Source organism: Trachypithecus francoisi, unplaced genomic scaffold (genome assembly GCF_009764315.1).
Source record: "Trachypithecus francoisi isolate TF-2019V2 unplaced genomic scaffold, Tfra_2.0 Lachesis_group20, whole genome shotgun sequence".
Taxonomy (NCBI): domain Eukaryota; kingdom Metazoa; phylum Chordata; class Mammalia; order Primates; family Cercopithecidae; genus Trachypithecus; species Trachypithecus francoisi.
In genome coordinates this window covers 70,768,274-70,793,128 of record NW_022681466.1, presented here as the reverse complement: position 1 = coordinate 70,793,128, position 24,855 = coordinate 70,768,274, and the positions used below count along the sequence as shown (strand labels likewise).

The 24,855-nt window shown below is 55.4% G+C and overlaps 1 protein-coding gene across 3 annotated transcripts in view; it reads right to left on the bottom strand.

Annotated features, from left to right (window-relative positions):
- Positions 1 to 1,693: 1,693 nt before the first annotated feature.
- SLC43A2 (solute carrier family 43 member 2) overlaps positions 1,694 to 24,855 on the bottom strand; it is a 57,896-nt gene continuing 34,734 nt past the window's right edge. Inside the window, exons 6-14 of one of the 3 annotated variants that reach the window (XM_033185171.1) lie at positions 22,341 to 22,433; positions 20,403 to 20,536; positions 20,112 to 20,314; positions 19,637 to 19,783; positions 13,138 to 13,276; positions 10,001 to 10,133; positions 5,582 to 5,655; positions 3,927 to 4,050; positions 1,694 to 3,078 (exon numbers count right to left, since the gene is read on the bottom strand). In XM_033185171.1, coding sequence (XP_033041062.1) covers positions 2,917 to 3,078; positions 3,927 to 4,050; positions 5,582 to 5,655; positions 10,001 to 10,133; positions 13,138 to 13,276; positions 19,637 to 19,783; positions 20,112 to 20,314; positions 20,403 to 20,536; positions 22,341 to 22,433 — 1,209 coding nt within the window. In that variant the 3' untranslated portion in view covers positions 1,694 to 2,916. The remainder of the gene's footprint in view (positions 3,079 to 3,926; positions 4,051 to 5,581; positions 5,656 to 10,000; positions 10,134 to 13,137; positions 13,277 to 19,636; positions 19,784 to 20,111; positions 20,315 to 20,402; positions 20,537 to 22,340; positions 22,434 to 24,855) is intronic. The other 2 variants (XM_033185173.1, XM_033185172.1) reach the window with 2 other exon arrangements.

The window sequence follows — 24,855 nt, the reverse complement described above, 5'->3', positions numbered from 1 at the left end:
ATTTCACTATAACACTTGAAAATTAGAATAACCGGCCGGGCGCGGTGGTTCACGCCTGTAATCCCAACACTTTGGGAGGCCAAGGTGGGTGGATCACGAGGTCAGGAGATCGAGACCATCTTGGCGAACACGGTGAAACCCCGTCTCTACTAAAAATACAAAAAAATTAGCCGGGCGTGCTGGCGGGTGCCGGTAGTCCCAGCTTCTAGGGAGGCTGAGGCAGGAGAATGGTGTGAACTCAGGAGACGGAGCTTGCGGTGAGAGGAGATGGCGCCGCTGTACTCCAGCCTGGGTGACAGAGTGAAACTCCATCTCAAAAAAAAAAATTAGCTGGGCATGGTGTCTCACACCTGTAGTCCCAGCTACTTGCGATGCTGAGGCAAGAGAATTGCTTGAACCCAGGAGGTGGAGCTTGCAGTGAGCGGAGATTGCGCCACTGCACTCCAGCCTGGGCGACAGAGTGAGACTCTGTCTCAAAAAAAAAAAAAAAAGAAAAAAGAAAAAGAAAATTAGAATAACCACTAACATCACAAAACAAGTGTTCTCAAGAGTGGACATGTTGATCTAGTTCTCTTTTTTTTTTTTTTTGAGACAGAGTGTCTCACTCTGTTGCCCAGGTTGGAGTGCAACGGTGCGATCTCAACTCACCACAACCTCCGTCTCCCCGGTTCAAGCGATTCTCCTGCCTCAGCCTCTCGAGTAGCTGGGATTACAGGCGCACACCACCACGCCGGATTAATTTTGTATTTTCAGTAGAGACGGGGTTTATCCATGTTGGTAAGGATGGTCTCGAACTCCTGACCTCAGGTGATCCACCCGCCTCGGCCTCCCAAAGTGCTGGGATTATAGGCGTGAGCCATCGTGCCCGGCCTTTTTAAAAAATATTTGAGTGAACTAAAGTCTAGGAGACGTGTGTTCCAGGCACCCAAGCTATTAATGAGGAGATTGAATGTGGCCTGGACCTGCCCTTTCCTCTCCTCTTTTTTTTTTTTTTTTTTTTTTTTGAGGCGGAGTCTCGCTCTGTCGCCCAGACTGGAGTGCAGTGGCCGGATCTCAGCTCACTGCAAGCTCCGCCTCCCGGGTTTACGCCATTCTCCTGCCTCAGCCTCCCGAGTAGCTGGGACTACAGGCGCCCGCCACCTCGCCCGGCTAGTTTTTGTATTTTTAGTAGAGACGGGGTTTCACCGTGTTAGCCAGGATGGTCTCGATCTCCTGACCTCGTGATCCGCCCGTCTCGGCCTCCCAAAGTGCTGGGATTACAGGCTTCAGCCACCGCGCCCGGCCTCCTCTCCTCCTTTCATCCCCCTCCCTGCTGCCCATATCCTGAACTGCTCTGAGCCTGCAGCTCTCCTGGGCTCCCCCTACGTCCTGAACACAGCGGGAAGCTTCAGGGTTGTGGAAGGGCGTAGGGATGGAAAGCGACCAGGATTCGCCTGTTTGGCTGGGAAAATCGGCAGAGGAGGGTGGCTCACACTTCTAAGGTGTCTGCACAAGCCCGGTTTGTTTGGGGGTGGGGGAGTAAGGTCTTTTCCTGGCCCACTGTCCCTCCCGAGTCAGCAGTCCCCCAGAGAGACGAAGAGCAGCTGGGCACGGCTGGAGCTGGTCGGTGGCAGAGAATCTTGTCCTGCCTTTTCTTCTCAAGCTCAAAATAGGCACATGCAGCTATTAACTGATATGCTAGAAGGGGCATCCCTTACCAGGAGGAAAATGGATTTATTGCTTTATAAAAAAGAAGTCTGATAAAACTGAAGAGAAAAATAACTAAAAATCCAAACATCAACTCACCCCTCTAAGCACGCCCAGGAGGTCTCAAGACACACTTCTGGGGGCGGTCAAGGTGGGTGGGTTGGTGGGCCAGGCGGACAGGCCTCCCCGGCATCAGCTCCAGGGCCCCGCGCAGCCTGCCGGCAGGGGGTGCTGTGGGCCTGTGGCCTTGGACAAGCTCCTGGCCCCGCGCCAGGATGGCTCCTGGGCGCTGGCCCAGCCTGCAGGCCTGGCGGCTCCCGCCTGGTCAGTGGGGATGAGGGCTAACTCCTAGAGCCCACCCTGACCCCATACACCCCTTGGACCCACCCACATCCCCACCCTGACCTGGACCTCCGTGTCTGCTGGCCACAGCCTTGCGTCCACCCCCACAAAAGCAGCTGTGTGTATGTAGGGGGTGCCCTGGCGGCGGTCCTCAATTCCCTTCAGGTGGTAGACAGGAACGAGGGTGGCAGTGGAAACATGTCCCCGGCGTAGGCCCTGGGGGAGGAGGCAAGGAGCCACGGGCGACCCTTGTCTACCCAGCCCACTAAACCCTCCCCAGGGTGTAAGCCAGGTGGGGCTTCTCCACTGGCCTCCAAGGGGTGGACGGGCCCTGCACAGGCGACAGGGGGCTGGAATTACAAAGGAGTTAGCACCAACAACAGGAAGCGGGTCCTTCCTTCCTCAGGCAGCCTCAGACTGGCCAGGGAGGGGGTGAGGGGCCAGGCGCGGGCGAGACAGTGCAAGCCTTTGTCCTCAGGCAGGTGTGGCCGTGGGCATGCAGCCGAGGGGCAGGTGGCAGGCAGTGGATGGCAACCCCCTCTGCTTTGGCAAGAGGCAGAATCCAGACACTGGCGGGAGAGCGCCTGCCTGCCGGGTGTTCCTGGCTCCTCCTGCAGGCACTACAGAGACCCCAGGCCCCGGGTCCCTGGAGGGGGCGGCAGAGCAAAGTCAAGACAGCCCCTGCGTTCGGCATCAGAAAACTCGCATGTCCCGGGCCCTCTCCCGTCCTTCCACCACAGAGCTCTGAGGCAGGGCCCCGGGAGGGAGCGTGAACTCCAGCACGGAGATGGCGAGGGTCCTGGGGGTGCGTGGGGTACTCTGGAGGGGCAGGACAGGGGTCAGTCACTGAAGCACAGGCAGGAGACCGCAGTTCCGAGGCAGCAGCCGCTACACGAAGGCCTCCTGGTTGGACGAGCCGTTGATCTTGAGGAAGAGTTTGTCGTCCTCCTGCCTCTGCTGCAGCTGCCGCTCCAGCTGCCGCCGGTAGCAGATCAGGTAGAGCGGGAGGCAGAAGCCCAGCAGGCTGAGGACGAGCAGCCCCACATTCACCTGGGGAGGCAGGGAGGCCGCGCATCACAGGGCGTGGCGGTGAGCTGAGGCTGCAGACCCACCCTCCTCCGGGTTTGGAAAGGGGAGGTCACGGGGTGGAGCGGGAACGAAATGGGAAGGCCCACGAGGTCCCAGGGCCCGTCATTCCGTATTCCAGCGTCCCAATGCCCAGCTCTTCACAGGCCACGTGGCCGTCCTCGGGGCCTGGGCCCCCAGAGAACACGGGCTGATCTGAACCTTCGGGCTTGGAACAAGTTCCTGGTACCTGGTGAGGAATCCTGGCCCTCGCAGGGGTGAGGCAGGAACAGGAACTCAATTTTTTTGGTTGGTTTTTTTGTTTGTTTTTTCGAGACGAAGTCTCGCTCTGTCATCCAGGCTGGAGTGCAGTGGCGCAATCTCGGCTCACTGCAACCTCCGCCTCCTGGGTTCAAGTGATTCTCCTGTCTTAGCCTCTCGAGTAGCTGGGACTACAGGCACCTGCCACTACACCTGGCTAATTTTTGTATTTTTAGTAGAGACCTGGTTTCACCATGTTGGCCAGGCTGGTCTTGAACTCCTGACCTCAAGTGATCCTCCCGCCTCGGCCTCCCAAAGTGTTGGGATTACAGGCGTGAGCCACCGCGCCCGGCCCAGGAACTCTGTTCTGTTTACCCCCAAATCAGGTCCAGAGAGGACACATTCCTTCTCCTGCCTGGCCACCATTCACAAAGGGACTCTTAATCGATCCTAACCAACACTCCCAAATCGCCTGTCCTCAGGGCCCTGAAGCCCACCAATGGTACCTTGCAGCTTGCAGTTAGCAGAAGGGGGCAGGTACCCATGACCCACCATCCCCCGACCCCTCTTACCCACAGAGGGTCTCCCTGGAGGGGACCCATCATGGCCAGAAACAGCGGCTGCTGCAGGAGGGCGAAGAGCGCGCTGATCAGAGACTGCAGTCCTGTGAGGCTGCCGAACTGGGTGGAGGGGTACCTGCCGGGCAAGCGACAGCTCACAGCCATCCTCCCTCCTGGGCTCTGCTTGGCCCCAGGTGTCTGGTGACCCCGGGCTGCACCGTTGGTGCCAGAGAAGGGTGGGGTACCAGCCCTTGATTCCTTCCTGCTGGGCAGTTCTTTTTTTTTTTTTTTTGAGATGGAGTCTTGCATTGACGCCGAGGCTGGAGGGCAATGGTGTGATCTTGGCTCACTGCAAGCTCCTCCTCCCGGGTTCAAACAATTCTCCTGCCTCAGCCTCCCTAGTAGCTAGGATTACGGGCGCCCACCACCACACCCGGCTAATTTTTTGTAATTTTAGTAGAGACAGGGTTTCACTATGTTGGCCAGGCTAGTCTCGAACTCCTGACCTCGTGATCTGCCTGCCTTGGCCTCTCAAAGTGCTGGGATGACAGGCACGAGCCACCGCACCCGGCCCTGCTGGGCAGTTCTGCTGTGTTTCTCTTTGGGACCAGCCCCAGGGCCCAGACTCTGGGGAGGGCCCACCACACTCAGCTGTGCCTGGAGCCTCTGGGTGTCTGGCTGAGCTGAGTGGAAAGCGTGGTGCCAGCAGGGACCTGCGGTTTGGGAAACAGGCCCAGAGAGGAGCGTGGAGGCTGGGCTTGGCTCCTCAGTGCCCTCGTCCAGAGGAGCATTGAGTAATCATGGAAACTCAGCACCACAGATCCTGCCCCCTCCCTCAGACCCTGCCAGGGCAGCCACAGCTTCCTCCAGGCCTGCAGAGGGGCAGGCGGAGGGCAGGCGGAGGGCAGGCAGAGCTGGGATGGCCCCAGGGGCTGTTACGGGAATTGGGAGAGTTCCAGTCTAAATCTTAGCACACGTCAGGCTCTGCTGGTGCAGAGGTGGGAAAGGAGTCCCAGCAAGGAATGAACTGGACCCACGTCAGAGACTGTGGCTGGTGATGTTTGAGTTTCAGTTTTGGGGTCAAGGCCTGAGCCAGAGAAGGAGGAACCACTGTGGTTCCTTATGTTTCTGGAGCTTCTTGGAAAAAGATACGGGTTTCATTTTAACCAGGGCTGGAGAAAGCTATGGCCGGAACTGGGTGCACTGAGGCTCTGGATGGAGCCCATCTGGTGCATTCTGGACTCAATGACCCCCCTGTTGCTGCCCGTGATGAGGGCCATTTGAACTTTAGCATTTAGTTTCAGGCAGCCAGAACCTACACGTCCTTCCCCGTGAGCAGCCAGGGCCAGCCCCAGGACTCGGCTGTAGTGGCCCCTGAGGCCATAATGAGCTGCACAGGTGCCTGACCCTGGCTGGGGGAACTGACTTCGTGTTGAATGCCAAGGCTTGTGGGCACCCAACTGTCTGCCCACTGACCCGCCTCCCACAAGACATGGCCTTTCCCTGACACACCCAGCAGAAATCCTGGTTACCTGTCCCCTGATGCAGGAAGATGAGCCCTTCTGGGAAAGGCTGACCCTGCCTCAGAGTCTCAGTCCCACCAGCAACCTCCCCCGGCCATTCCCACACCCTCGCCCACCAGGCCACCTGCAGCTTCCAGGACTTACACGGCGGCGTACAGGCCCCCGACAGCAGAGTGGATGAAGCCTCGCACGATTGTGTGCAGGATGAAGGAGAGAATCTGGGGGAGGGAAAGGAGGCTGTGAGCAGAAGGCCTTAAGGGACACTCACCTCAGCCCCCCACCCTCCAATTCCTGGGGGCCCTCACCCCAGGGGCAGTGTCAGCTTGGAGTCGGCTCAACCCCTCCTCCAAAGCCAATCGTGAATTTTCAGAAATTTTGCAAAAGCCAGTCGTTAACACAGTCGTTTTTTGTTTGTTTTGTTTTGTTTTGAGAAGAAGTCTTGCTCTGTCACCTAGGCTGAAGTGCGGTGATGTGATCTCGGCTCACTGCAAGCTCTGCCTCCTGGGTTCAAGCGATTCTCCTGCCTCAGCCTCCCGAGTAGCTGGGATTACAGGCCCACGCCACCACGTCTGGCTAATTTTTGTATTTTTTAAGTAGAGACAGGGTTTACCATGTTGGCCCAGCTGGTCTCAAACTCATGACCTTGTGATCCGCCTGCCTCAGCCTCCCAAAGTGCTGGGACACTGCGCCTGGCCTAACACAGTCATTATTAAAAATTAAATTATAGGCTGGGCAAGGTGGCTCACGCCTGTAATTCCAGCACTTTGGAAGGCCGAGGAGGTGGATCACCTGAAGTCAGGAGTTCGAAACCAGCCTGGCCAACATGGCGAAACACTGTCTCTACTAAAAATATAGAAAATTAGCTGGGTGTGGTGGCAGGCACCTGTAATCTCAGCTACTTGGGAAGTTGAGGCAGGAGAATCGCTTGAACCAAGACGTGGAGGTTACAGTGAGCTGAGATCGCGGCATTGTACTCCAGCCTGGGTGACAGAGCGAGACTCTGTCTCAAAAAACAAATAATAATAAAAAATAATAAAAATTACATTGTAAGCCAAGAGCGGTGGCTCACACCTGTAATCCTAGCACTTTAGGAGGCCGAGACGGGTGAATAATTTGAGGTCAGGAGTTCAAGATCAGCCTGGCCAACACGGTGAAACCCCCTCTCTACTAAAAATACAAAAATTAGCCAGGTGTGGTGGCAGACACCTGTATTCCCAGCTACTTGGGAGGCTGAGGCAAGAGAATCGCTTGAACCCAGGAGGTGGAAGTTGTGGTGAGCTGAGATCATGCCACTGCACTCCAGCCTGGGCAACAGAGATAGACTCTGTCTCAAAACAAACAAACAAACCGAAAAAAAAATTAAATTACATAAATTTATGACTAAATAAATAAATAATATTAAAATACAGGTAATGAATATTCAAAACTCTGAAAACTCATCACTTCTTGGCCTGGTGCGATATCTCACACTTGTAATCCCCACACTTTGGGAGACCTGGGAGGATCGCTTGAGCCCAGGAGTTCCAGACCATTTGGTTTTGTTTTGAGATAGAGTCTCGCTCTACACCCCAGGCTGGAGTGCAGTGGCGTGATCTCGGCTCATTGCAACCTCCATCTCCCGGGTTCAAACGATTCTCCTGCCTCAGCCTCCTGAGTAGCTGGGATTACAGATGCCCACCACCACGCCCGGCTACTTTTTTTTTTTTTTTTTTGAGACAAGGTCTCACTCCAGTTACCCAGACTGGAGTCTGGAGTGCACTGGTGCAATCTCAGTTCACTGCAGCCTCAACTTCTTGGGGTGCAGTGAGTGAGCTGAGATTCTCCCACCTCAGCCTCCTGAGTAGCTGGGACTACAGGTGCACGTCCCAACACCTGGCTAATTTTTATTTTTAGTAGAGACAGGGTGTCGCCATACTGTCCAGGCTGGTCCCTAGTAAAGTTCTGTCGCTGTCTGTGGGAGGGTCCCTGCCCAGGAAGGCTGCTGCTGGCAGGCTTCGCAAGCTCTGAGAGGCACTTTTTAACGATCCCTGTCCAGCACAAGAGCCGTCCTCTTGGCCACCAGGTCCCTGTGGCTGCCTTGTCTTCTGTACACAGCCCTGCCATCCCGCTCAGCAGCCAGGACCTGTTCCCAGGAATGTGGGCGGTGGAGGGGCAGGGACTGCTCTCTGCCGTGTTGAAAGAGGGCTGTGCCCAGTGTGGGGGCACACACACGCGCACACACACACACGCGCGCGCACACACACACACATGCACACACACACACACACACGCTGTGCAGGCCTCTCCACCTCAAATGCCTTGTTGCCGTTTTACAACTTTTCTTTCAGCGAGAACTACATAAAACAAAAAGGTGACTGTCCCCACTGAGCACCACCCCTTGACTGAACAAGGTGGATAGGACAAAGGTCTGCCAGTCTTGCAGAGAAAGCAGCCCAGGAGGCCAGAAGAGGGGCCGGAGGGATGCAGCAGCCCCCGGGGCCAGCACGAATGTTCCACGGCCCACTGCGCTCTGCACACCCAGTGTCAGCACGTACACACAACAGTTCCCATGGTGGGGCACACCTGGGTGTTCAGAGTGCCTCGAGGCCACAGGTAAAAAGGGAGGGACTCTTACGTCCCTCCTGGACTTGACCCGAGATACCATCTGGACTGGACTCAGGCTACACCTCTCTGGAAGCAAGAGCATCCCTTGTGTCCCTCCACCATTTGTATATTTAGGGATTTGGCCAAAATCTACTGCTGGACCACTTTCACAGACCAGTGGGTGGAGCCAGGCAGGTGACAAGGTCCACCTTACTCAAAATCTCTGTCAAAAATCAGGTTTCAGAAGCCTCAAAAGTTTGGCAAAGACATTCAGATTTTTTTTTTTTTGAGACAGAGTCTCACTCTGTCGCCCAGGCTGGAGTGCAGTAGCGCAATCTCGACTCACTGCAAGCTCCACTTCCCGGATTCAAGCAATTCTTCTGCCTCAGCCTCCTGAGTAGCTGGTATTACAGGCATGTGCACCACGCCCGGCTAATTTTTGTAATTTTAGTAGAGATGGGGTTTCACTGTGTTGGTCAGGCTGGTCTCGAACTCCTGACCTCATGATCCACCCACTTCGGCCTCCCAAAGTGTTTTTTTTTTTTTTGAGACGGAGTCTCACTCTGTCGCCCAGGCTGGAGTCCAGTGGCCGGATCTCAGCTCACTGCAAGCTCCGCCTCCCAGGTTCACGCCATTCTCCTGCCTCAGCCTCCCGAGTAGCTGAGACTACAGGCACTCGTCACCTCGCCCGGCTAATTTTTTGTATTTTTTAGTAGAGATGGGGTTTCACTGTATTAGCCAGGATGGTCTCGATCTCCTGACCTCATGATCCGCCTGTCTCGGCCTCCCAAAGTGCTGGGATTACAGGCTTGAGCCACCACGCCCGGCCTTTTTTTTTTTTTTTTTTTTTTTGAGACAGAGTCTCGCTCTGTCATCCAGGCTGGAGGGCAATGGCGCGATCTCAGCTCACTGCAACCTCCGCCTCCCAGGTTCAAGTGATTCTTCTGCCTCAGCCTCTCAAGTTGCTGGGATTACAGGAGTGCACCACCACGCCCGGCTAATTTTTGTATTTTTTGTAGAGACAGGGTTTCACCAAGTTGCCCAGGCTGGTCTCAAACTCCTGAGCTCAGGCAATCCACCTGCCTCTGCCTACCAAAGTGCTGGGATTACAGGCATGAGCCACCGCACCCTGCCTGGAATGAAGCTTTTGAATCCAGATACGAGGCTACCACCAAGGCCTTCCTCCACTCTGTTCAGTGTAGAAACCCCATGAGACTCTGGTGACAGGGGAGCAGATGTTCCCACCAACACCACAGATTGGCCAGACCTCTTTGGATGTCAGATTCCAGCTGTTTGAGCTGATACAAAACAAGTAACCATACAGTGACCCCACACACTTCCAGGAAATGGCATGATGGTGGTATCCATGGTTAAGAAAAATGACCCCAAAACTAAGATCGACATGCCTTCCTGGGGAGGAGTCCCCTTTGCAGAAGACAATCCAGGTGTCCAGCTCACCCCAGCAGCAAGCACAGAGTCTGGCAGGGAACAGGCCCTCCGCAGAGGACAAAGGGCTGCTGGGCTGCTCGGTTGAATGGAATGAATGAAAGTCACCATCTGAGCCGGGTGGTGCCTCACGCCCGTAATCCCAGAACTTTGGGAGACCGAGGCGGGTGGATCGCCTGAGGTCAGGAGTTCGAGACTAGCCTGGCCAACACGGCAACACCCCGTCTCCACTGAAAATACAAAAATTAGCTGGACGTGGTGGTGTGGTGCACACCTGTAATCCCAGCTACTCGGGAGGCTGAGGCAGGAGTATCGCTTGAAGCCAGGAGGCGGAGGTTACAGTGAGCCGAGATTGCACCACTGCACTCCAGCCTGGGTGACAGAGTTTGACTCTGTCTCAAAAAAAAAAAAAGAAAAGAAAGTCACCACCCGCTTTGTTGACGGCTTCCATGAAACATCACACACTTTGGAGCCTTTACATGTCCCTTCTTACTGCCTCACGTCCCACCTGCCTCTCTCACTCCCCACACCCACCTGGAGAGGCAGGTTGGGAATGAGGCAGGTCACCCCAAAGCCCACAAGCAGCAGGTTGGTGAAGGCGAAGGCCCGCATGGCATTGGTGATCTTCTGGATCTGCCGGTCCCGCTTCTTCTTTTTCTTCTCCCCTCTGTGGAGACAGAACGTGCAGGGGTGAGAGGCCCCCCCAGAGGAAGCCGGGTGCTTCTGAGAAGTCAGGTTTCAAGAGACAGCACGTGAACTGGCTCAAGACTCAGAAGCCACACCAGGCACATTTTAGGGACTGTGTCGGGGCTGGACCAGCACTACGGACACTCCCCCGGCCCTTCGCGATGGAGCGCTGAGTGTGAATCTCAGAGGGGGGTCTCGGGTGTGAGAAGATGGCCATCCAGACACTGCAGTGCTCTGTGAAGGCTAAGATGACGCGGAGAGAAGTAGCAGCGTGTGCCTGAGCTGGCACGTGGCAAAGCCCCACTTCACCATTGGCTTCAAGTTCTCCCAAATCTCGCAGGACGCTGATAATAAGCCAGATATAAGCCAAATAGGGGAGTGAATGGATTTCCCCTTGTGGGGACAGGAGAGGGTAAAGGGGAAGTGAGCAGGCAGCAGATGGAGCCGGAGTGGACACAAATAACCTCCTGGTTGCAGGACCTGACCTAGATAGCAAAGTACGCTCTGTTTTTTTTTTTTTTTTTTTTTTTTTGAGACAGAGTCTCGCTCTATTGCCCAGGCTGGAGTGCAGTGGCCGGATCTCAGCTCACTGCAAGCTCCGCCTCCTGGGTTCACGCCATTCTCCTGCCTCAGCCTCCCAAGTAGCTGGGACTACAGGCGCCCGCCACCTCGCCCGGCTAGTTTTTGCATTTTTAGTAGAGATGGGGTTTCACTGTGTTAGCCAGGATGGTCTCGATCTCCTGACCTTGTGATCTGCCCACCTCGGCCTCCCAAAAGTGCTGGGATTACAGGCGTGAGCCACCGCGCCCGGCCAAGCACCCTCTGTAATTATCTCTTGTGAATGAATGATTGCCGATCCCAGCCTCACACCCACGCAGACACCCCGGATGATCCAAGAACAGACCCCAGGTGCTCACAGGTTGGCAGGGAGCCCCAGGCCCACCACGTCCTAACTGTGCAGCCCCAGGCAAACTACTGCAACTCCCAGTCTCAGCTCCTTCATCTGTGAAATGGGTATAACACTGGTCCCCCCTTTGCCGTGGTGTTGGGAGGCTTCACTGAGATACTGTGCATGGAGTGCTCAGCAGAGGGTCTCATGCAATAAACCGTAGCTGATTATATTAAGGTGAGCCATAGAAAACAGCATTTGGCCGGGTGCGGTGGCTCACACCTGGAATCCCAGCACTTTGGGAGGCTGAGGCAGGCAGATCACAAGGTCAGGAGATCGAGATCATCCTAGCTAACACAGTGAAACCCCGTCTCTACTAAAAATATATATTAAAAACAAAAAATTAGCCGGGCGTGGTGGCGGGCGCCTGTAGTCCCAGCTACGCAAGAAGATGAGGCAGGAGAATGGCGTGAACCTGGGAGGCGGAGCTTACAGTGAGCTGAGATCCCGCCACTGCACTCCAGCCTGGGCGACAGAGTGAGACTCCGTCTCAAAAAAAAAAAGAAAGAAAAAAAAGAAAATAGCCTTTAACTCATCCTCTGATCTTGGAGCCCAACCCTTACATAAAGCAGGACTCCAGTACCTTGTTTAATCTTCGCAATCATGAACAACTCTATTAACACATAATATGGTTACAGCAACTTACTACTCAAGCTGTCTGGGATAAACCTTGCAGGCAGAGAGCAAAGGGCTGCTGGGCTGCTCGATCTAATGGAATGAATGAAAGTCACCATCTGAGCCAGGTGCAGTGCCTCAGGCCTGTAATCCCAGCACTTTATGAGACTTTAAGATGGTGCAGCCACTGCCAAGGGGTGGAGGGAGGGCAGTCTTAGGAGCAAAATGGTCTGCTATCCATTGTCCGCACACTTTCATCTGTGTCTCTTTTTCTTCCCTCTTACTCAACGCTTTTTTTTTTCTTTTTGAGACAGAGTCTCGCTCTGTCACCCAGGCTGGAGTGCAGTGGCGCCATCTCGGCTCACTGCAAGCTCCGCCTCCTGGGTTCAAGCAATTCTCCTGCCTCAGCCTCCCGAGTAGCTGGGACTACAGGCGCCCGCCACCACACCTGGCTAATTTTTTGTATCTTTAGTAGAGACGGGGTTTTACCATGTTGGCCAGGCTGGTCTTGAACTCCTGACCTCAGGTGATCCACCCCCCTCGGCCTCCCAAAGTGCTGGGATGACAAGTGTGAGCCATTGCACTCGGCCCTCAGTGCTTCTTAAACTTTAAAAAGACATGGTCTTGCTTTGCCACCCAGACTGGAGTGCAGCAGCACGATCATGGCTCACTGAAGCCTGAAACTGGGCTCAAGCAGTCCTGCTGCCTCTGCCACCTGAAGAGCTGGGACAACAGGCACATGCCACCATGCCCAGCTGATTTTTAAAGTTTTTTTTTGAGACACCGTCTCACTTTGTTGCCCAGGCTGGAGCGCAATGGTGCGATCACAGCTCACTGCAGCCTCGACCTCTCCGGGCTCAGGCGATCCTCTCACATCAGCCTCCCGAGTAGCTGGGACTACACAGGCGCCCCACCACACCTGGCTCATTTTTGTATTTTTTGGTGGAAACAGGGCTTCACCATGTTGTCCAGGCTGGTCACTAACTCCTGGGCTCAAGCAATTCACTCACCTCAACCTTCCAAAGTGTTGGTATTATAGGCATAAACCACCATCCCTGGCCAATTTTTAAATTTTGTGTAGAGACGGGAGGCTGGCCATGTTTCCCAGGCTGGTCTCGAACTCCTGGCCTCAAGTGATCTTCTACCCCAGCCTTTCAAAGTGCTGGGATTACAGGCATGAGTCACTGCACCTGGCCTCAAACTTTAGTATTTCCATAGAATTCCAAAGAATTTTCGTAAAGTGGGGAGCAGTTTAAACGCATGCTGAGCTGAATTAGTGAGTCTCTGGAAGGACTCTGGGAGGAGCTGGAGCGCATCCTCTCTCCCTCTGACCCGCCCACCCTGTGCCTGACAAGCAGTTCTGGGGTCTTTCTGCAGGGGCTGCGGGCTGGGAGCCGGGGCACCGGCCCTGCCTACGCACTGGTTGGCGTCTTTCTCCTCGGATTCCTCGGAGGTGTCTTCACAGTCCTTCAGCCTCCAGTCCATGATGTAGCCAATGACAGGGGCCGTCAGCAGGCACAGCAGCTGGAGCACGCCAAAGATGGAGGTGTAGAGGCCAACTGCGGAAGAAGGCACTGCGTCATGGGGATGCCCGGCAGACAGCCCTGGGGCAGGGACTGGGCACCAGCTGGGAAGGGGCTGGTACCCACAGGCTCTTCTGGGGTCTGCCCCAGAACCCCCTTCACTGTGGGTCTTGCGGGGAGCCCGGAGACCTTAACTCTGAAGTCGAGGCTGGAGCAAGGGGCAGGTCACCTTCTTCTCAGCTCCAAATCCCTGCTTGGTTTTTTTTTTTTTTTTTTGAGACGGAGTCTCGCTCTGCCACCCAGGCTGGAGTGCAGTGGCTGGATCTCGGCTCACTGCAAGCTCCGCCTCCCGGGTTCACGCCGTTCTCCTGCCTCAGCCTCCCGGGTAGCTGGGACTACAGGCGCCACCACCTCGCCCCGCTAGTTTTTTGTATTTTTAGTAGAGACGGGGTTTCACTGTGTTAGCCAGGATGGTCTCGATCTCCTGACCTCGTGATCCGCCCATCTCGGCCTCCCAAAGTGCTGGGATGACAGGCTTGAGCCACCGCACCCAGCCTTTCCCCTGCTTGTTTCTAAGCAGCAGCTAAGGAAACCCAGAGTGTCACAACGGCCTTCCCAGAGCGCCAGGAAGTCGCTATGACTTGGGAACTACTGTGGCGGAGGCTTTCTAAGTGATGGGCTGTCCGTTTCTGCCTCTAGAAATAGCCCAGAAAGGCCAGGCGCGATGGCTCATGCCTGTCATCCCAGCACTTTGGGAAGCTGAGGCGGGTGGATCACAAGGTCAGGAGTTCAAGACGAACCTGACCAACATGGTAAAACCCCGTCTCTACTAAAAATACAAAAATTAGCCGGGCATGGTGGTGCGTGTCTGTAACCCCAGCTACTCAGGAGGCTGAGGCAGGAGAATCACTTGAACCTGCGAGGTGGAGGTTGCAGTGAGCCAAGATCATGCCTCTGCACTCCACCCTGGGCAACAGAGCAAGACTCCATCTCAAACAGAAAGAAAGAGAGAAAGAGAGAAAGAAAGAAAGAGGGAAGGAAGGAAGGAAGGAAGGAGAAAGAAAGAAAGAGGGAAGGAAGGAAGGAGGAAGGAAGGAAGGAAGGAAGGAAGGAAGGAGAAAGAAAGAAAGGAAGGAAGGAGACAGAAAGAAAGAGAAAGAAAGAGACAGAGAAAGAAAAGAAAGGAAAGAGAGAGAGAGAGAAGAAAGAAAGAAAGAAAAGAAAAGAAAAGAAAAGAAAAGAAAAGAAAAGAGAAAAGAAAAGATTGTTTCCAGAAAGGCACCACTCATGGAGCTCTGACGTCAGAGCTTCCATATTCAAAGACTTAAAATTATGGTGGATTTTCCAGGGAAACGGATGCGGAATGTTGATTACCCCACCTTGACCCTCCTCCGGCTCTAGCCAGGAGGCATGTTTGGAGCTTGAGGCGAGGAGCTTCTGGGTTGAACAGAGACTGGCTAGGAAGGGACAGCACGGCATTCCCTGATTCCCTGACAATCCCCACCTCCACCCCTTGCTTACCTGTGGCCATCACTGCATCAAGAAAGCAACAGTGAAAAAGCAGAAAGAAGAGAGGTTAGTGGCAGAAATCTCAGTGCTACAGAGAGATGGAGAGAGGAGACAGGCTCACTCTACGCCCCGCACGCACTGCATTTCCCGCACTGCGTTTCCCACCAAGCATGACTCAGGGTGCTCAGGGTAGGCAGAGCTGCAGCCAGGCCTCTGGAAGTGGACTCGGGACAGGGCCCAGCCCGGGCCCCTGCTGACATTCTCCTGTCTGCTGGTGCCAAGTCACAGGTAGGCTGGTGAATCAGGCCTGTGACGTTGGCAGGTAGCGTGACGGGGAAGTGGCAGAAGGCCTGGTGCAATCAGGGTCCCTGCCACCACACTGCCTGAGGGAAGTGGCTGTGTCACAGCCACCTCCTGCTGTGCTCAGAGAGAGGGAAAGGTCAAAGAACTCGCCCCAGACGCCCGGCCAAGGCATCTGACACCATGGGTCTCCTCCAGATGGCCAGAGCTGGTCTCCCTTCCACTCCAAGAAGCAGGGACCATGCCTGGGTCTGCTCCCCTTCCCTGAGCCATGGCCCCCCTTCCACAGAGGCCTGGTGGCCCCTGAGCTGCTGCTCTGAGTGGAATGTCCAGAGGCCCTTGGCTGATCCAGTGACTTAAGACCCGTATGTGAGTCCTGGCTCTGACCCTTAACTTGTTCAGGGTTACTCCATCACTCTAGGCCTCGTTTCTCAGTTGTATCTGACGATAGTATCTGTCATAAATGATGATGTAAACAGATGATCGTATCTATTTAACTCCTAGATTGTTATCAAGTCAAGGACAACAACAGGAAAACATGTCACCTGTCAACTCTGTACAAAGGGAGGGTAGGATGGGTGGCCCCTGACTAGGGGGTAGGGGTGCAGGGGGCACCCAACCCATCTGGCTAGCCACAGCCTCTGTACCCTGCTCCCATTTTCAGGCCTCAGTCCCCAAGAACTATTGGCCCTGGACTGTCTTCCCCTCTCAGTTCTGGTTTCTCAATGCCGGCTTCTTCCCAGTAAGTGCTACACTCTGAGGGTGGGTGGGAGAGTGAGGCAGCACTGCCCACTTTGGCTGGGCCTGGGCACTGCTGGGGACAGCACAGGCCACGTCTTTCCCATCTCAAGACTGCATTTTTGGCCGGGCGTGGTGGCTCATGCCTGTAATCCCAGCTCTTTGGGAGGCTGAGGCAGGTGGATCACTTGAGGTCAGGAGTTTGAGACCAGCCTGGCCAACATGGTGAAACCCTGTCTCTACTAAAAATACAAAAATTAGCTGGGCATGGTGGTGCACGCCTGTAACCCCAGCCACTTGGGAGGCTGAGGCAGGAGAATCACTTGAACCCAGGAGGCAGAGGTTGCAGTGAGCCTAGATCGTACCACTGTGCTCCAGCCTGGGTGACAAGACTGAAAATCTGTCTCAAAAACAAAACAAAACAAAAAAACAACTGTATTTTTGGATGGGCATTGTGGCTCATGCCTGTAATCTCAGCACTTTGGGAGGCTGAGGTGGGAGAATTGCTTGAGCCCAGGAGTTTGAGACCAGCTTGGGCAAAATAGTGAGACCTCATCTTTATGGGAAAAAAAAAAAATTTAGCCAGGCATGGTGGCACACACAGATACTTAGGAGGCCGAGGTGGGACGATCCCTCGAGCCCATGAGTCGGAGGCTGCAGTGAGCTATCAGTGGCACCACTGCACTCCAGCCTGGGTGGCAGAGCAAGACCCTAAATTTAAAAAAAAAAAAAAAAAAGGCAGCCTTTTCCCAGCTGGCAGCACGCTGGCTAGTTAGGGTTTCCCCGAATCTGCACTCCTGTTTGATGGTGGGTCTCAAACGCTGGGAGGCAGCAGAGTCACCGCTCAGCGGCAAGACCTGGAGTCTCTATTTGGAACCAGCACCCGGGAGCCTCTGCTGTGGGTGGTCATGAGGCCATACGTGGAGGGGATGGCTCTGGTGGTTCGAGCCGTCCCTCAGCAGCACAGCACACTCGTTCCTGGGGAGCCGCACAGTTCCTGAGTGTGTGGAAAGTGACTCGAGCTCTGTGGCCGCCTCTCGGCCAGAGCTGGGGCTATGGGTGTTGGGTGTAACAGGTCACAGAAGGAGGCTTAAGGGGAAAACCAGTGCTTCACCTGCCACAGACTGATCTTCCTGGCCTGACTTCCTCTACGTCTTGAAATTGACTTTTTTTTTTTTTTTTTTTTTTTTTTTTGAGACGGAGTCTCGCTCTGCCGCCCAGGCTGGAGTGCAGTGGCTGGATCTCAGCTCACTGCAAGCTCCGCCTCCCGGTTCCCGCCATTCTCCTGCCTCAGCCTCCCGAGTAGCTGGGACTACAGGCGCCGCCACCTCGCCCGGCTAGTTTTTTGTATTTTTTTTAGTAGAGACGGGGTTTCATCGTGTTAGCCAGGATGGTCTCGATCTCCTGACCTCGTGATCCGCCCGTCTCGGCCTCCCAAAGTGCTGGGATTACAGGCTTGAGCCACCGCGCCCGGCCAAAATTGACTTTTTGAACATGGAAGCAGTTGGAAAAATTCCTCTTGGGCAGCAAAAGATTTCTCAGAGAGCTTGAGTGAAAGGCGGTGCAGCGGCAGGGAGAGGCGCCCTTCGAGGGCCAGGGACCGGCTCTCCGCACTCCGGGTTTCCACCACTCCAGAGCTGAGTGTTTGTCAGGCCGGGCATGGGGGTTTCGCCTGTGATCCCAGCACTTTGGGGGAGGATCCCTTGAGCCCAGGAGTTCAAGACCAACCTGGGCAACAGAGCAAGACCCCATCTCTGCAAAAAATTTAAAAATTAGCTGGGTGCGGTGGCACGCACCTGGGAAGCCCTAAGAGGTCAAGGCTGCAGTGTTCGCACCACTGCACTCCAGCTGAAGCAACGCAGGAAGGGACCCTGTCTCAAAAAGACAAGGAAGAAAAAGACATGATAGATCAGGGTTCCCCAAAGTGTGTTCCACGGATTTTTTTTTTTTTTTTTTTTTTTTTTGAGACGGAGTCTCGCTCTGCCACCCAGGCTGGAGTGCAGTGGCTGGATCTCAGCTCACTGCAAGCTCCGCCTCCCGGGTTCCCGCCATTCTCCTGCCTCAGCCTCCCGAGTAGCTGGGACTACAGGCGCCGCCACCTCGCCCGGCTAGTTTTTTGTATTTTTTTTTAGTAGAGACGGGGTTTCATCGTGTTAGCCAGGATGGTCTCGATCTCCTGACCTCGTGATCCGCCCGTCTCGGCCTCCCAAAGTGCTGGGATTACAGGCTTGAGCCACCGCGCCCGGCCAAAATTGACTTTTTGAACATGGGAAGCAGTTGGAAAAATTCCTCTTGGGCAGCAAAAGATTTCTCAGAGAGCTTGAGTGAAAGGCGCTGCACCGGCAGGGAGAGGCGCCTTTCGAGGGCCAGGGACCGGCTCTCCGCACTCCGGGTTTCCACCACTCCAGAGCTGAGTGTTTGTCAGGCCGGGCATGGGGGTTTCGCCTGTAATCCCAGCACTTTGGGGGAGGATCCCTTGAGCCCAGGAGTTCAAGACCAACCTGGGCAACAGAGCAAGACCCCATCTCTGCAAAAAATTTAAAAATTAGCTGGGTGCGGTGGCACGCACCTGGGAAGCCCTAAGAGGTCAAGGCTGCAGTGTTCGCACCACTGCACTCCAGCTGAAGCAACGCAGGAAGGGACCCTGTCTCAAAAAGACAAGGAAGAAAAAGACATGATAGATCAGGGTTCCCCAAAGTGTGTTCCACGGATTTTTTTTTTTTTTGAGACAGAGTCTCGCTCTGTCGCCCAGGCTGGAGTGCAGTGGTGCAATCTCAGCTCACTGCAGCCTCCACCTCCCTGGTTCAAGCGATTCTCCTGCCTCAGCCTCCTGAGTGGCTGGGATGGCAGATGCCCACCACCACGCCTGGCTAATTTTTGTATTTTTAGTAGAGACGGGGTTTCACCATATTGGCCAGCCTGGTCTTAAACTCCTGACCTCATGATCCACTTGCCTCAGCCTCCAAAAGTGCTAAGATTACAGGTGTGAGCCATCACGCCCAGCCGAGACTCCCATTTTCACAGTAGGACTGGCTCTTATCTGGTTCCCTTTGCTATCTTTTGTTAAAGCTGGATTTCTCATCTCCTAAAAACCTGATAACTGCTTCTTCACAAGACCTACAGGATCTTCACCTTGATAAAAACAAGTAAACCATCGGAAAAAGTTGCACACCAGGGAGGTTGGGGATGACTAAGGCTGACTCAGCTCAGGCCCTGGGGGGACGTCCTGATTTTCTCTGTAGAATCAAAACCTCTCATCAGCTGAAGACCTGCGCCGCTTGAAAAAGTGGAGTGTGGGTTATCAGCTGTGTTTGCTGGAGTTGACAAGCCTCAACTGACCACAGGCTCCGAGGAAGCCTCTGCCCCGCCCTGTTTTGCGGAGAGGGATGCAGAGCCCAGCGTGGGCCCGTTGCCCCAACGTCTCCAGCCACGACCTGACCTTGACGTCCAGGGTGTCCACGCACCCACCGTGCCACCTTCTGGGAGGACTTCGGGCTTGACCTGCCGTCTTTCAGCCACACTCAGGTGGAGGGTTCTGTTCTGTTTTCGTTTACAGACACACATGGCAACCCTCCCCATCAGGCACTGGAAAACACACCCCCCATCCCCCACCCCCAGGCAGCTATTTTGGTCCTTCCCTCCCTCCTGGACCAGGAAACCCTGATGGGGACACGAAGGAACAGTTGGGGCTGGCTGTGATGAAACAGCTCTGACAGGCAGACCGCGCCTGGGATGCGGCCTTTCCGTGGCCCTGCTGGCCTGGCTCAGCTGAACACATTCTGGCCGGTGGCCAGCGGGCTGGGCTCAGGCCGGGGAGGGACAGTGACTGAGGCTGCCCGGGGCGCCCACCTGTCTTCTGGTCGCCGCTGACCAGGAACTTGAGGATGTTGTTCATGGCGCCCATGTAGAAGATGAGCCGCAGCTGCGTGACGCACATGGTGACGAGGCTGAGCAGCAGGATAGGGCTGAACACGCTGTGCATGAAGGAGGGGGCCGCTGCGGGGAGAGGGTGCGGGGCTCAGGGCCGGGGCTCACTGTCCCTGCCATGGGGGCCGTGCAGGTCCCTCCACACTGGAGGCCCGGAGGGGGCCCCTTGGGACAGGACGGGCCTGGTGAGGGTGACGGGGTTGGTGCTGCAGTGTGGTTGCCTCGTGTGTGAAATCGGTTAGGCAAATCCCTTTCCCTCCCCCAAGCCTTCCGGAGCGCCTCTGCAGGACAGGGCGGGCAGGGCCGCCTCCCCTTTTGGGGTGAGGTAGAAACGGGGTGAGCCGATACCCACGGAGCACTCCCTGCCCGTCGCCCGGCTGCGGTCTCAGGAGGGTACCTGCGGCGTCCGGCTGGCACTTCACCTCCAGATCGACCGTGGACAGGCACAGCTTGTGGCCCTCCTGCAGCGCCACCTGCTCCTTGGCACTCCTCATGGAGCTGCCCACGCTCAGGCGCCGGCCCACCGTGGTCACCTGCTTGTAGAACTGCTTCCCTGTGATCTTGTGGTCAAAGCCCAGCCAGCTGAACTTGATCTTCACCCTGGAGTCCCGGGAGAGTGTCTGAGGGTGCTGCCCGGGACCCCGGCTGGCGGGCGGGGGGCAGGCGGGACGGGGGCACCTCTACTTACGAGTAGTCCATGTCCTCCGGGCCCGGGAAGGGCTCCAGGGGCCAGTTAAAGAAGCAGTTGAGGAAAACCAGCCCGGAACAGCCAGCCCAGACCACGAGGATGATGATGAAGGAGACGCCAGCGTCATAGATGAGCTAATGGCACCGCGGGGACAGGGTGGGGTCAGGGAGGGGGCAGAGTTAGCTCAGGGAGGCCAGAGCCACGGCAGGCAGGAGCATCTGGCTGCCCCTGCTGTCCCTGCGCTGAGCCGTGTGAGGAGGCACAGCCCTGCCAGCCTGGGCGTTGGGGCATCAGGCACCTGCCTTCCAGTCCTCCCACCATGCCTGCCCTGCTGGTTATCTGGGCCTGGCATGTCATTAGCCCCTCAACGTGGAGGCCTTCCTGACCCCCTCACCACGATCACAGCACGTCTCGCAGGCTCAGAGTGATCGGCCCGGCAGAGGGGACAGTGCTTCTGGTCCATCAGCTTGTCTGGCGTTAGTGGGTGGGGCTCCCTGAAGGCAAGAGCCTTCCAAAAGCATCCACTGACGCTTCCCCAGTGCCCTTGAGAGCACACATGGCAGAGGCCAAAGAAATGCTCAAGGAGGCCGGGCGCGGTGGCTCACGCCTGTCATCCCAGCACTTTGGGAGGCTGAGGTGGGCGGATCATGAGGTCAAGAGTTCAAGACCAGCCTGACCCACATCGTGAAACCCCGTCTCTACTAAAAATACAAAAATTGGCCAGGTGTGGTGGTGGGCGCCTGTAGTCCCAGCTCCTTGGGAGGCTGAGGCAGGAGAATCACTTGAACCTGGGAGGCAGAGGTTGCAGTGAGCCGAGATTGTGCCACTGCACTCCAGCCTGGGTGACAGAGCGAGACTCTGTCCTCCACCAAAAAAGGAGGAGGAGGAGGAACTTTCGGGATCCTCCCCGCTCCAGGGGCATGAGAATCTCTTTTTTTTTTTTTTTGAGGCAGAGTCTCGCTCTGTCGCCCGGACTGGACTGCAGTGGCCGGATCTCAGCTCACTGCAAGCTCCGCCTCCCGGGTTTACGCCATTCTCCTGCCTCAGCCTCCCGAGTAGCTGGGACTACAGGCGCCCGCCACCTCACCCGGCTAGTTTTTGTATTTTTAGTAGAGACGGGGTTTCACCGTGTTAGCCAGGATGGTCTCGATCTCCTGACCTCGTGATCCGCCCGTCTTGGCCTCCCAAAGTGCTGGGATTACAGGCTTGAGCCACCGCGCCCGGCCGGGCATGAGAATCTCTGCAAGTCCATAGGATGGCTGGCCCCAGAGTCCCAGCGCCCACCACTTCAGTGCCCAGGTGGCCAGCCCATACTGTGAGCCCCTCTCCTCGCCAGCAGCATTCCCACACACACCCCTGAGGAACGGGGCTTTTACTGAGTGTGAGGGCCAGAGGTGGGAGAAGCCCCTATGGGGCCCTGGCAGAGCCACAGGGTCTGGGGAACTTGGGCTGATGGACTGTGAGGTGTTTGCTTTGTCCTGACCCTGTGTGACTTCCACAGGCTCAAAATCCTGCCTAGGAGGGAAACAGCTGAACTACTTGGCCAAGAGCAGTGCTTTGGCTGGCGGGGAGTAATGGCACAATAACAGCAGGCTGGGGGCAGGGGAGCCAGGGGAGCAGGGGAAGACGAGGAAGGTGAAGGAGACGGGGGCTGGACTCAAAACTGGAGACAAACTCACCCACTGCCCTTTCCCTGCCCCAGCCCAGAAGTGCAAAGGCACCTGCGGCAGACCCTGCAGCCACATGCATGAATCCTGTCCCCCGAGGCCCTGCGGTTTTCAGCTCTCGCTCCTGTGACGCCCAGGTGCATCCTGCCCGGGTGGGGGTGGTGAAGAGGGGCCACCCCTGGTGCCCACAATTGCCTCTCTCTTCAGAGAGGGCGGAATTAGCCTGGAGCAGGCCTCTGCACAGACACCAGTGCAAATTACACGTGCTCACCTTGATTCCTGGAAAGGTGACTGCCGAGGAAGCATAGGACCCAATCATCAAGGCTATAAACGTGGACCGAAGGTCGCCGAACATGTTGGGCAACTGAGAGATAAAAAGCAAAGAACCCTCAGTGGGGAGGATGCACTGGGGAAGGGGAGGAGGAAGGGACAGAGAACGAGGCCCCATCAGGCCTCTTCTTCACCTGCCCCTTCCTGTGTGACTCACAAGGGCATTAGTTCAGGGGCAATGATCGCTCACTGAAGGTTTCTCTTTCCTGGACTGAGGCTGATGAGGGCAAGGAGGGAGGTAACGCAGAATACAAGCAGTTGTCTGACTTTCCGGCTGGCAACCCTCCCCATCTCCCTGCTCCTGGCAGAGCCCAGGAGCCTTCCTGTCTTTACAGGGTAACACAGAGATGCCAGAGAACAAAGTTATGAGCCTCAGGCAGGCCTCAAAGGGAGAAAGCCTGTTAAAAATAAGAATCTATTTGGGGATAATAGCGTCATTTTATAAATAAAAATATCAGCATCCCAGAAAGACCAGATGTCAGCAAAAACTGCTTTTGGTTTGGAGAGGGTAGGTTTTTGGAAGATGTCAATCAGAATTCTACAGTTCTCTTCGGTCTGAGGATGAAGCTGGCCCAGGATTCCTGCTTCTGAATTTCTTTTCTTGTCTTTGTTTTGAGATGGGGTTTCGCTCTTGTCGTCCAGGCTGGAGTGCAGTGGAGCGAGCTCATTGCAACCTCCGCCTCCCTGGTTCAAGCGATTCTCCTGCCTTAGCCTCCCGAATAGCTGACATTAGAGATGCCCTCCCCCACACCTGGCTAATTTTTGTATTTTTAGTAGAGACAGAGTTTCACCATGTTGGCCAGGCTGGTCTCAAGTGATCCACCTGCCTCGGCCTCCCAAAATGCTGGGACTACAGGTGTGAGCCACTGTGCCCGGCCTCCTGCTTCTGAATTTCTCAGTGCAAGCAGGGGATTCTCTTCCCACAGAATGTTTTGCCCTAGCAGTTAGCATCCGAGAAGGCCAACGGGAAGAAAGGCCCGGGCTCTCTTCCCAACAAAGCCACTCTCAGCATCTCACATCAGCTCATTCTGGGTACAGGGCAAAAGGGGGCCCACCTGAATAGGACTTCAAGGCTAACTCTTGCTGATTCTACAGAAATCCAGGCCGAGGGCAAACTACATCCTCCCAAAGAGGCACAGCTCCTCTAACCTCAGGAGAGAGCACACAGTGTAGCAAAGCTTTCCTGTCCACACCCCGTGTCCCTGGCCTTGGGAGCTGCTCTCTGGATAGCTATGCAACCTATTCCATTGAATTCAGGCTGCTTATGGGGACTTAATCTACGTCTCCCCCAACCCTCCCCACTACTCCCCATTTGTCTTGAATCTTTTTTTCTTTCTTTTTTTTTTTTTTTTTTTTTTTTTGAGACAGAGTCTCGCTCTGTCGTCCAGGCTGGAGTGCAGTGGCGCGATCTCGGCTCACTACAAGCTCCGCCTCCTAGGTTCAAGCAATTCTCTTGCCTGAGCATCGCGAGTAGCTGGGACTACAGGCGTTGGGACACCATGCCCAGCTAATTTTTCTTTTTTTTTTTTTTTGAGATGGAGTCTCACTCTGTCGCCCAGGCTGGAGTACAGTGGCGCCATCTCCTCTCACTGCAAGTCCACCTCCTGGGTTCACGCCATTCTCCTGCTTCAGCCTCCCGAGTAGCTGGGACTACAGGCGCCCGCCACTGTGCCTAGGTAATTTTTCTGCATTTTCAGTAGAGACGGGGTTTCACCGTGTTAGCCAGGATGGTCTCGATCTCCTGACCTGGTGATCTGCCCACCTCGGCCTCCCAAAGTGCTGGGATTACAGGCATGAGCCACCACGCCCACCCACCAATTTTTTTTTGGATGCAGTCTTCCTCTGTCTCCCAGGCTGGGGTGCAGTGGCGCGATCTCAGCTCACTACAACCTCTGTCTCCTGGGTTCATGCGATTCTCCTGCCTCAGCCTCCCAAGCGGCATCTCCCATTGCAGGTATGAGCCACCATGCTCAGCTAATTTTTGAAATAACCAATTTTTTAAATGGGCAAAGGGACTGAATAGACATTTATCCAAAGAAGATATACAAATGGCCAATAAGCATATGAAAAGATGCTCAGCACCATTAATCATAATGAAATGCAAATCAAAGCCACAATGAGACACCACTTGATACCCATTAGGATATGAAAAGTCACAGTGAGGCCGGGCGCGGTGGCTCACGCCTGTCATTCCAGCACCAGGAGGCCGAGGCCGGGCGCGGGGTGGCTCACGCCTGTCACCCCAGCACCAGGAGGCCGAGGCCGGGCGCGGTGGCTCACGCCTGTCATCCCAGCACTTTGGGAGGCTGAGACGGGCGGATCACGAGGACAGGAGATCAAGACCATCCTGGCTAACACGGTGAAACCCTGTCTCTACTAAAAATACAAAAATCTAGCCAGGCGAGGTGGCGGGCGCCTGTAGACCCAGCTACTCGGGAGGCTGAGGCAGGAGAATG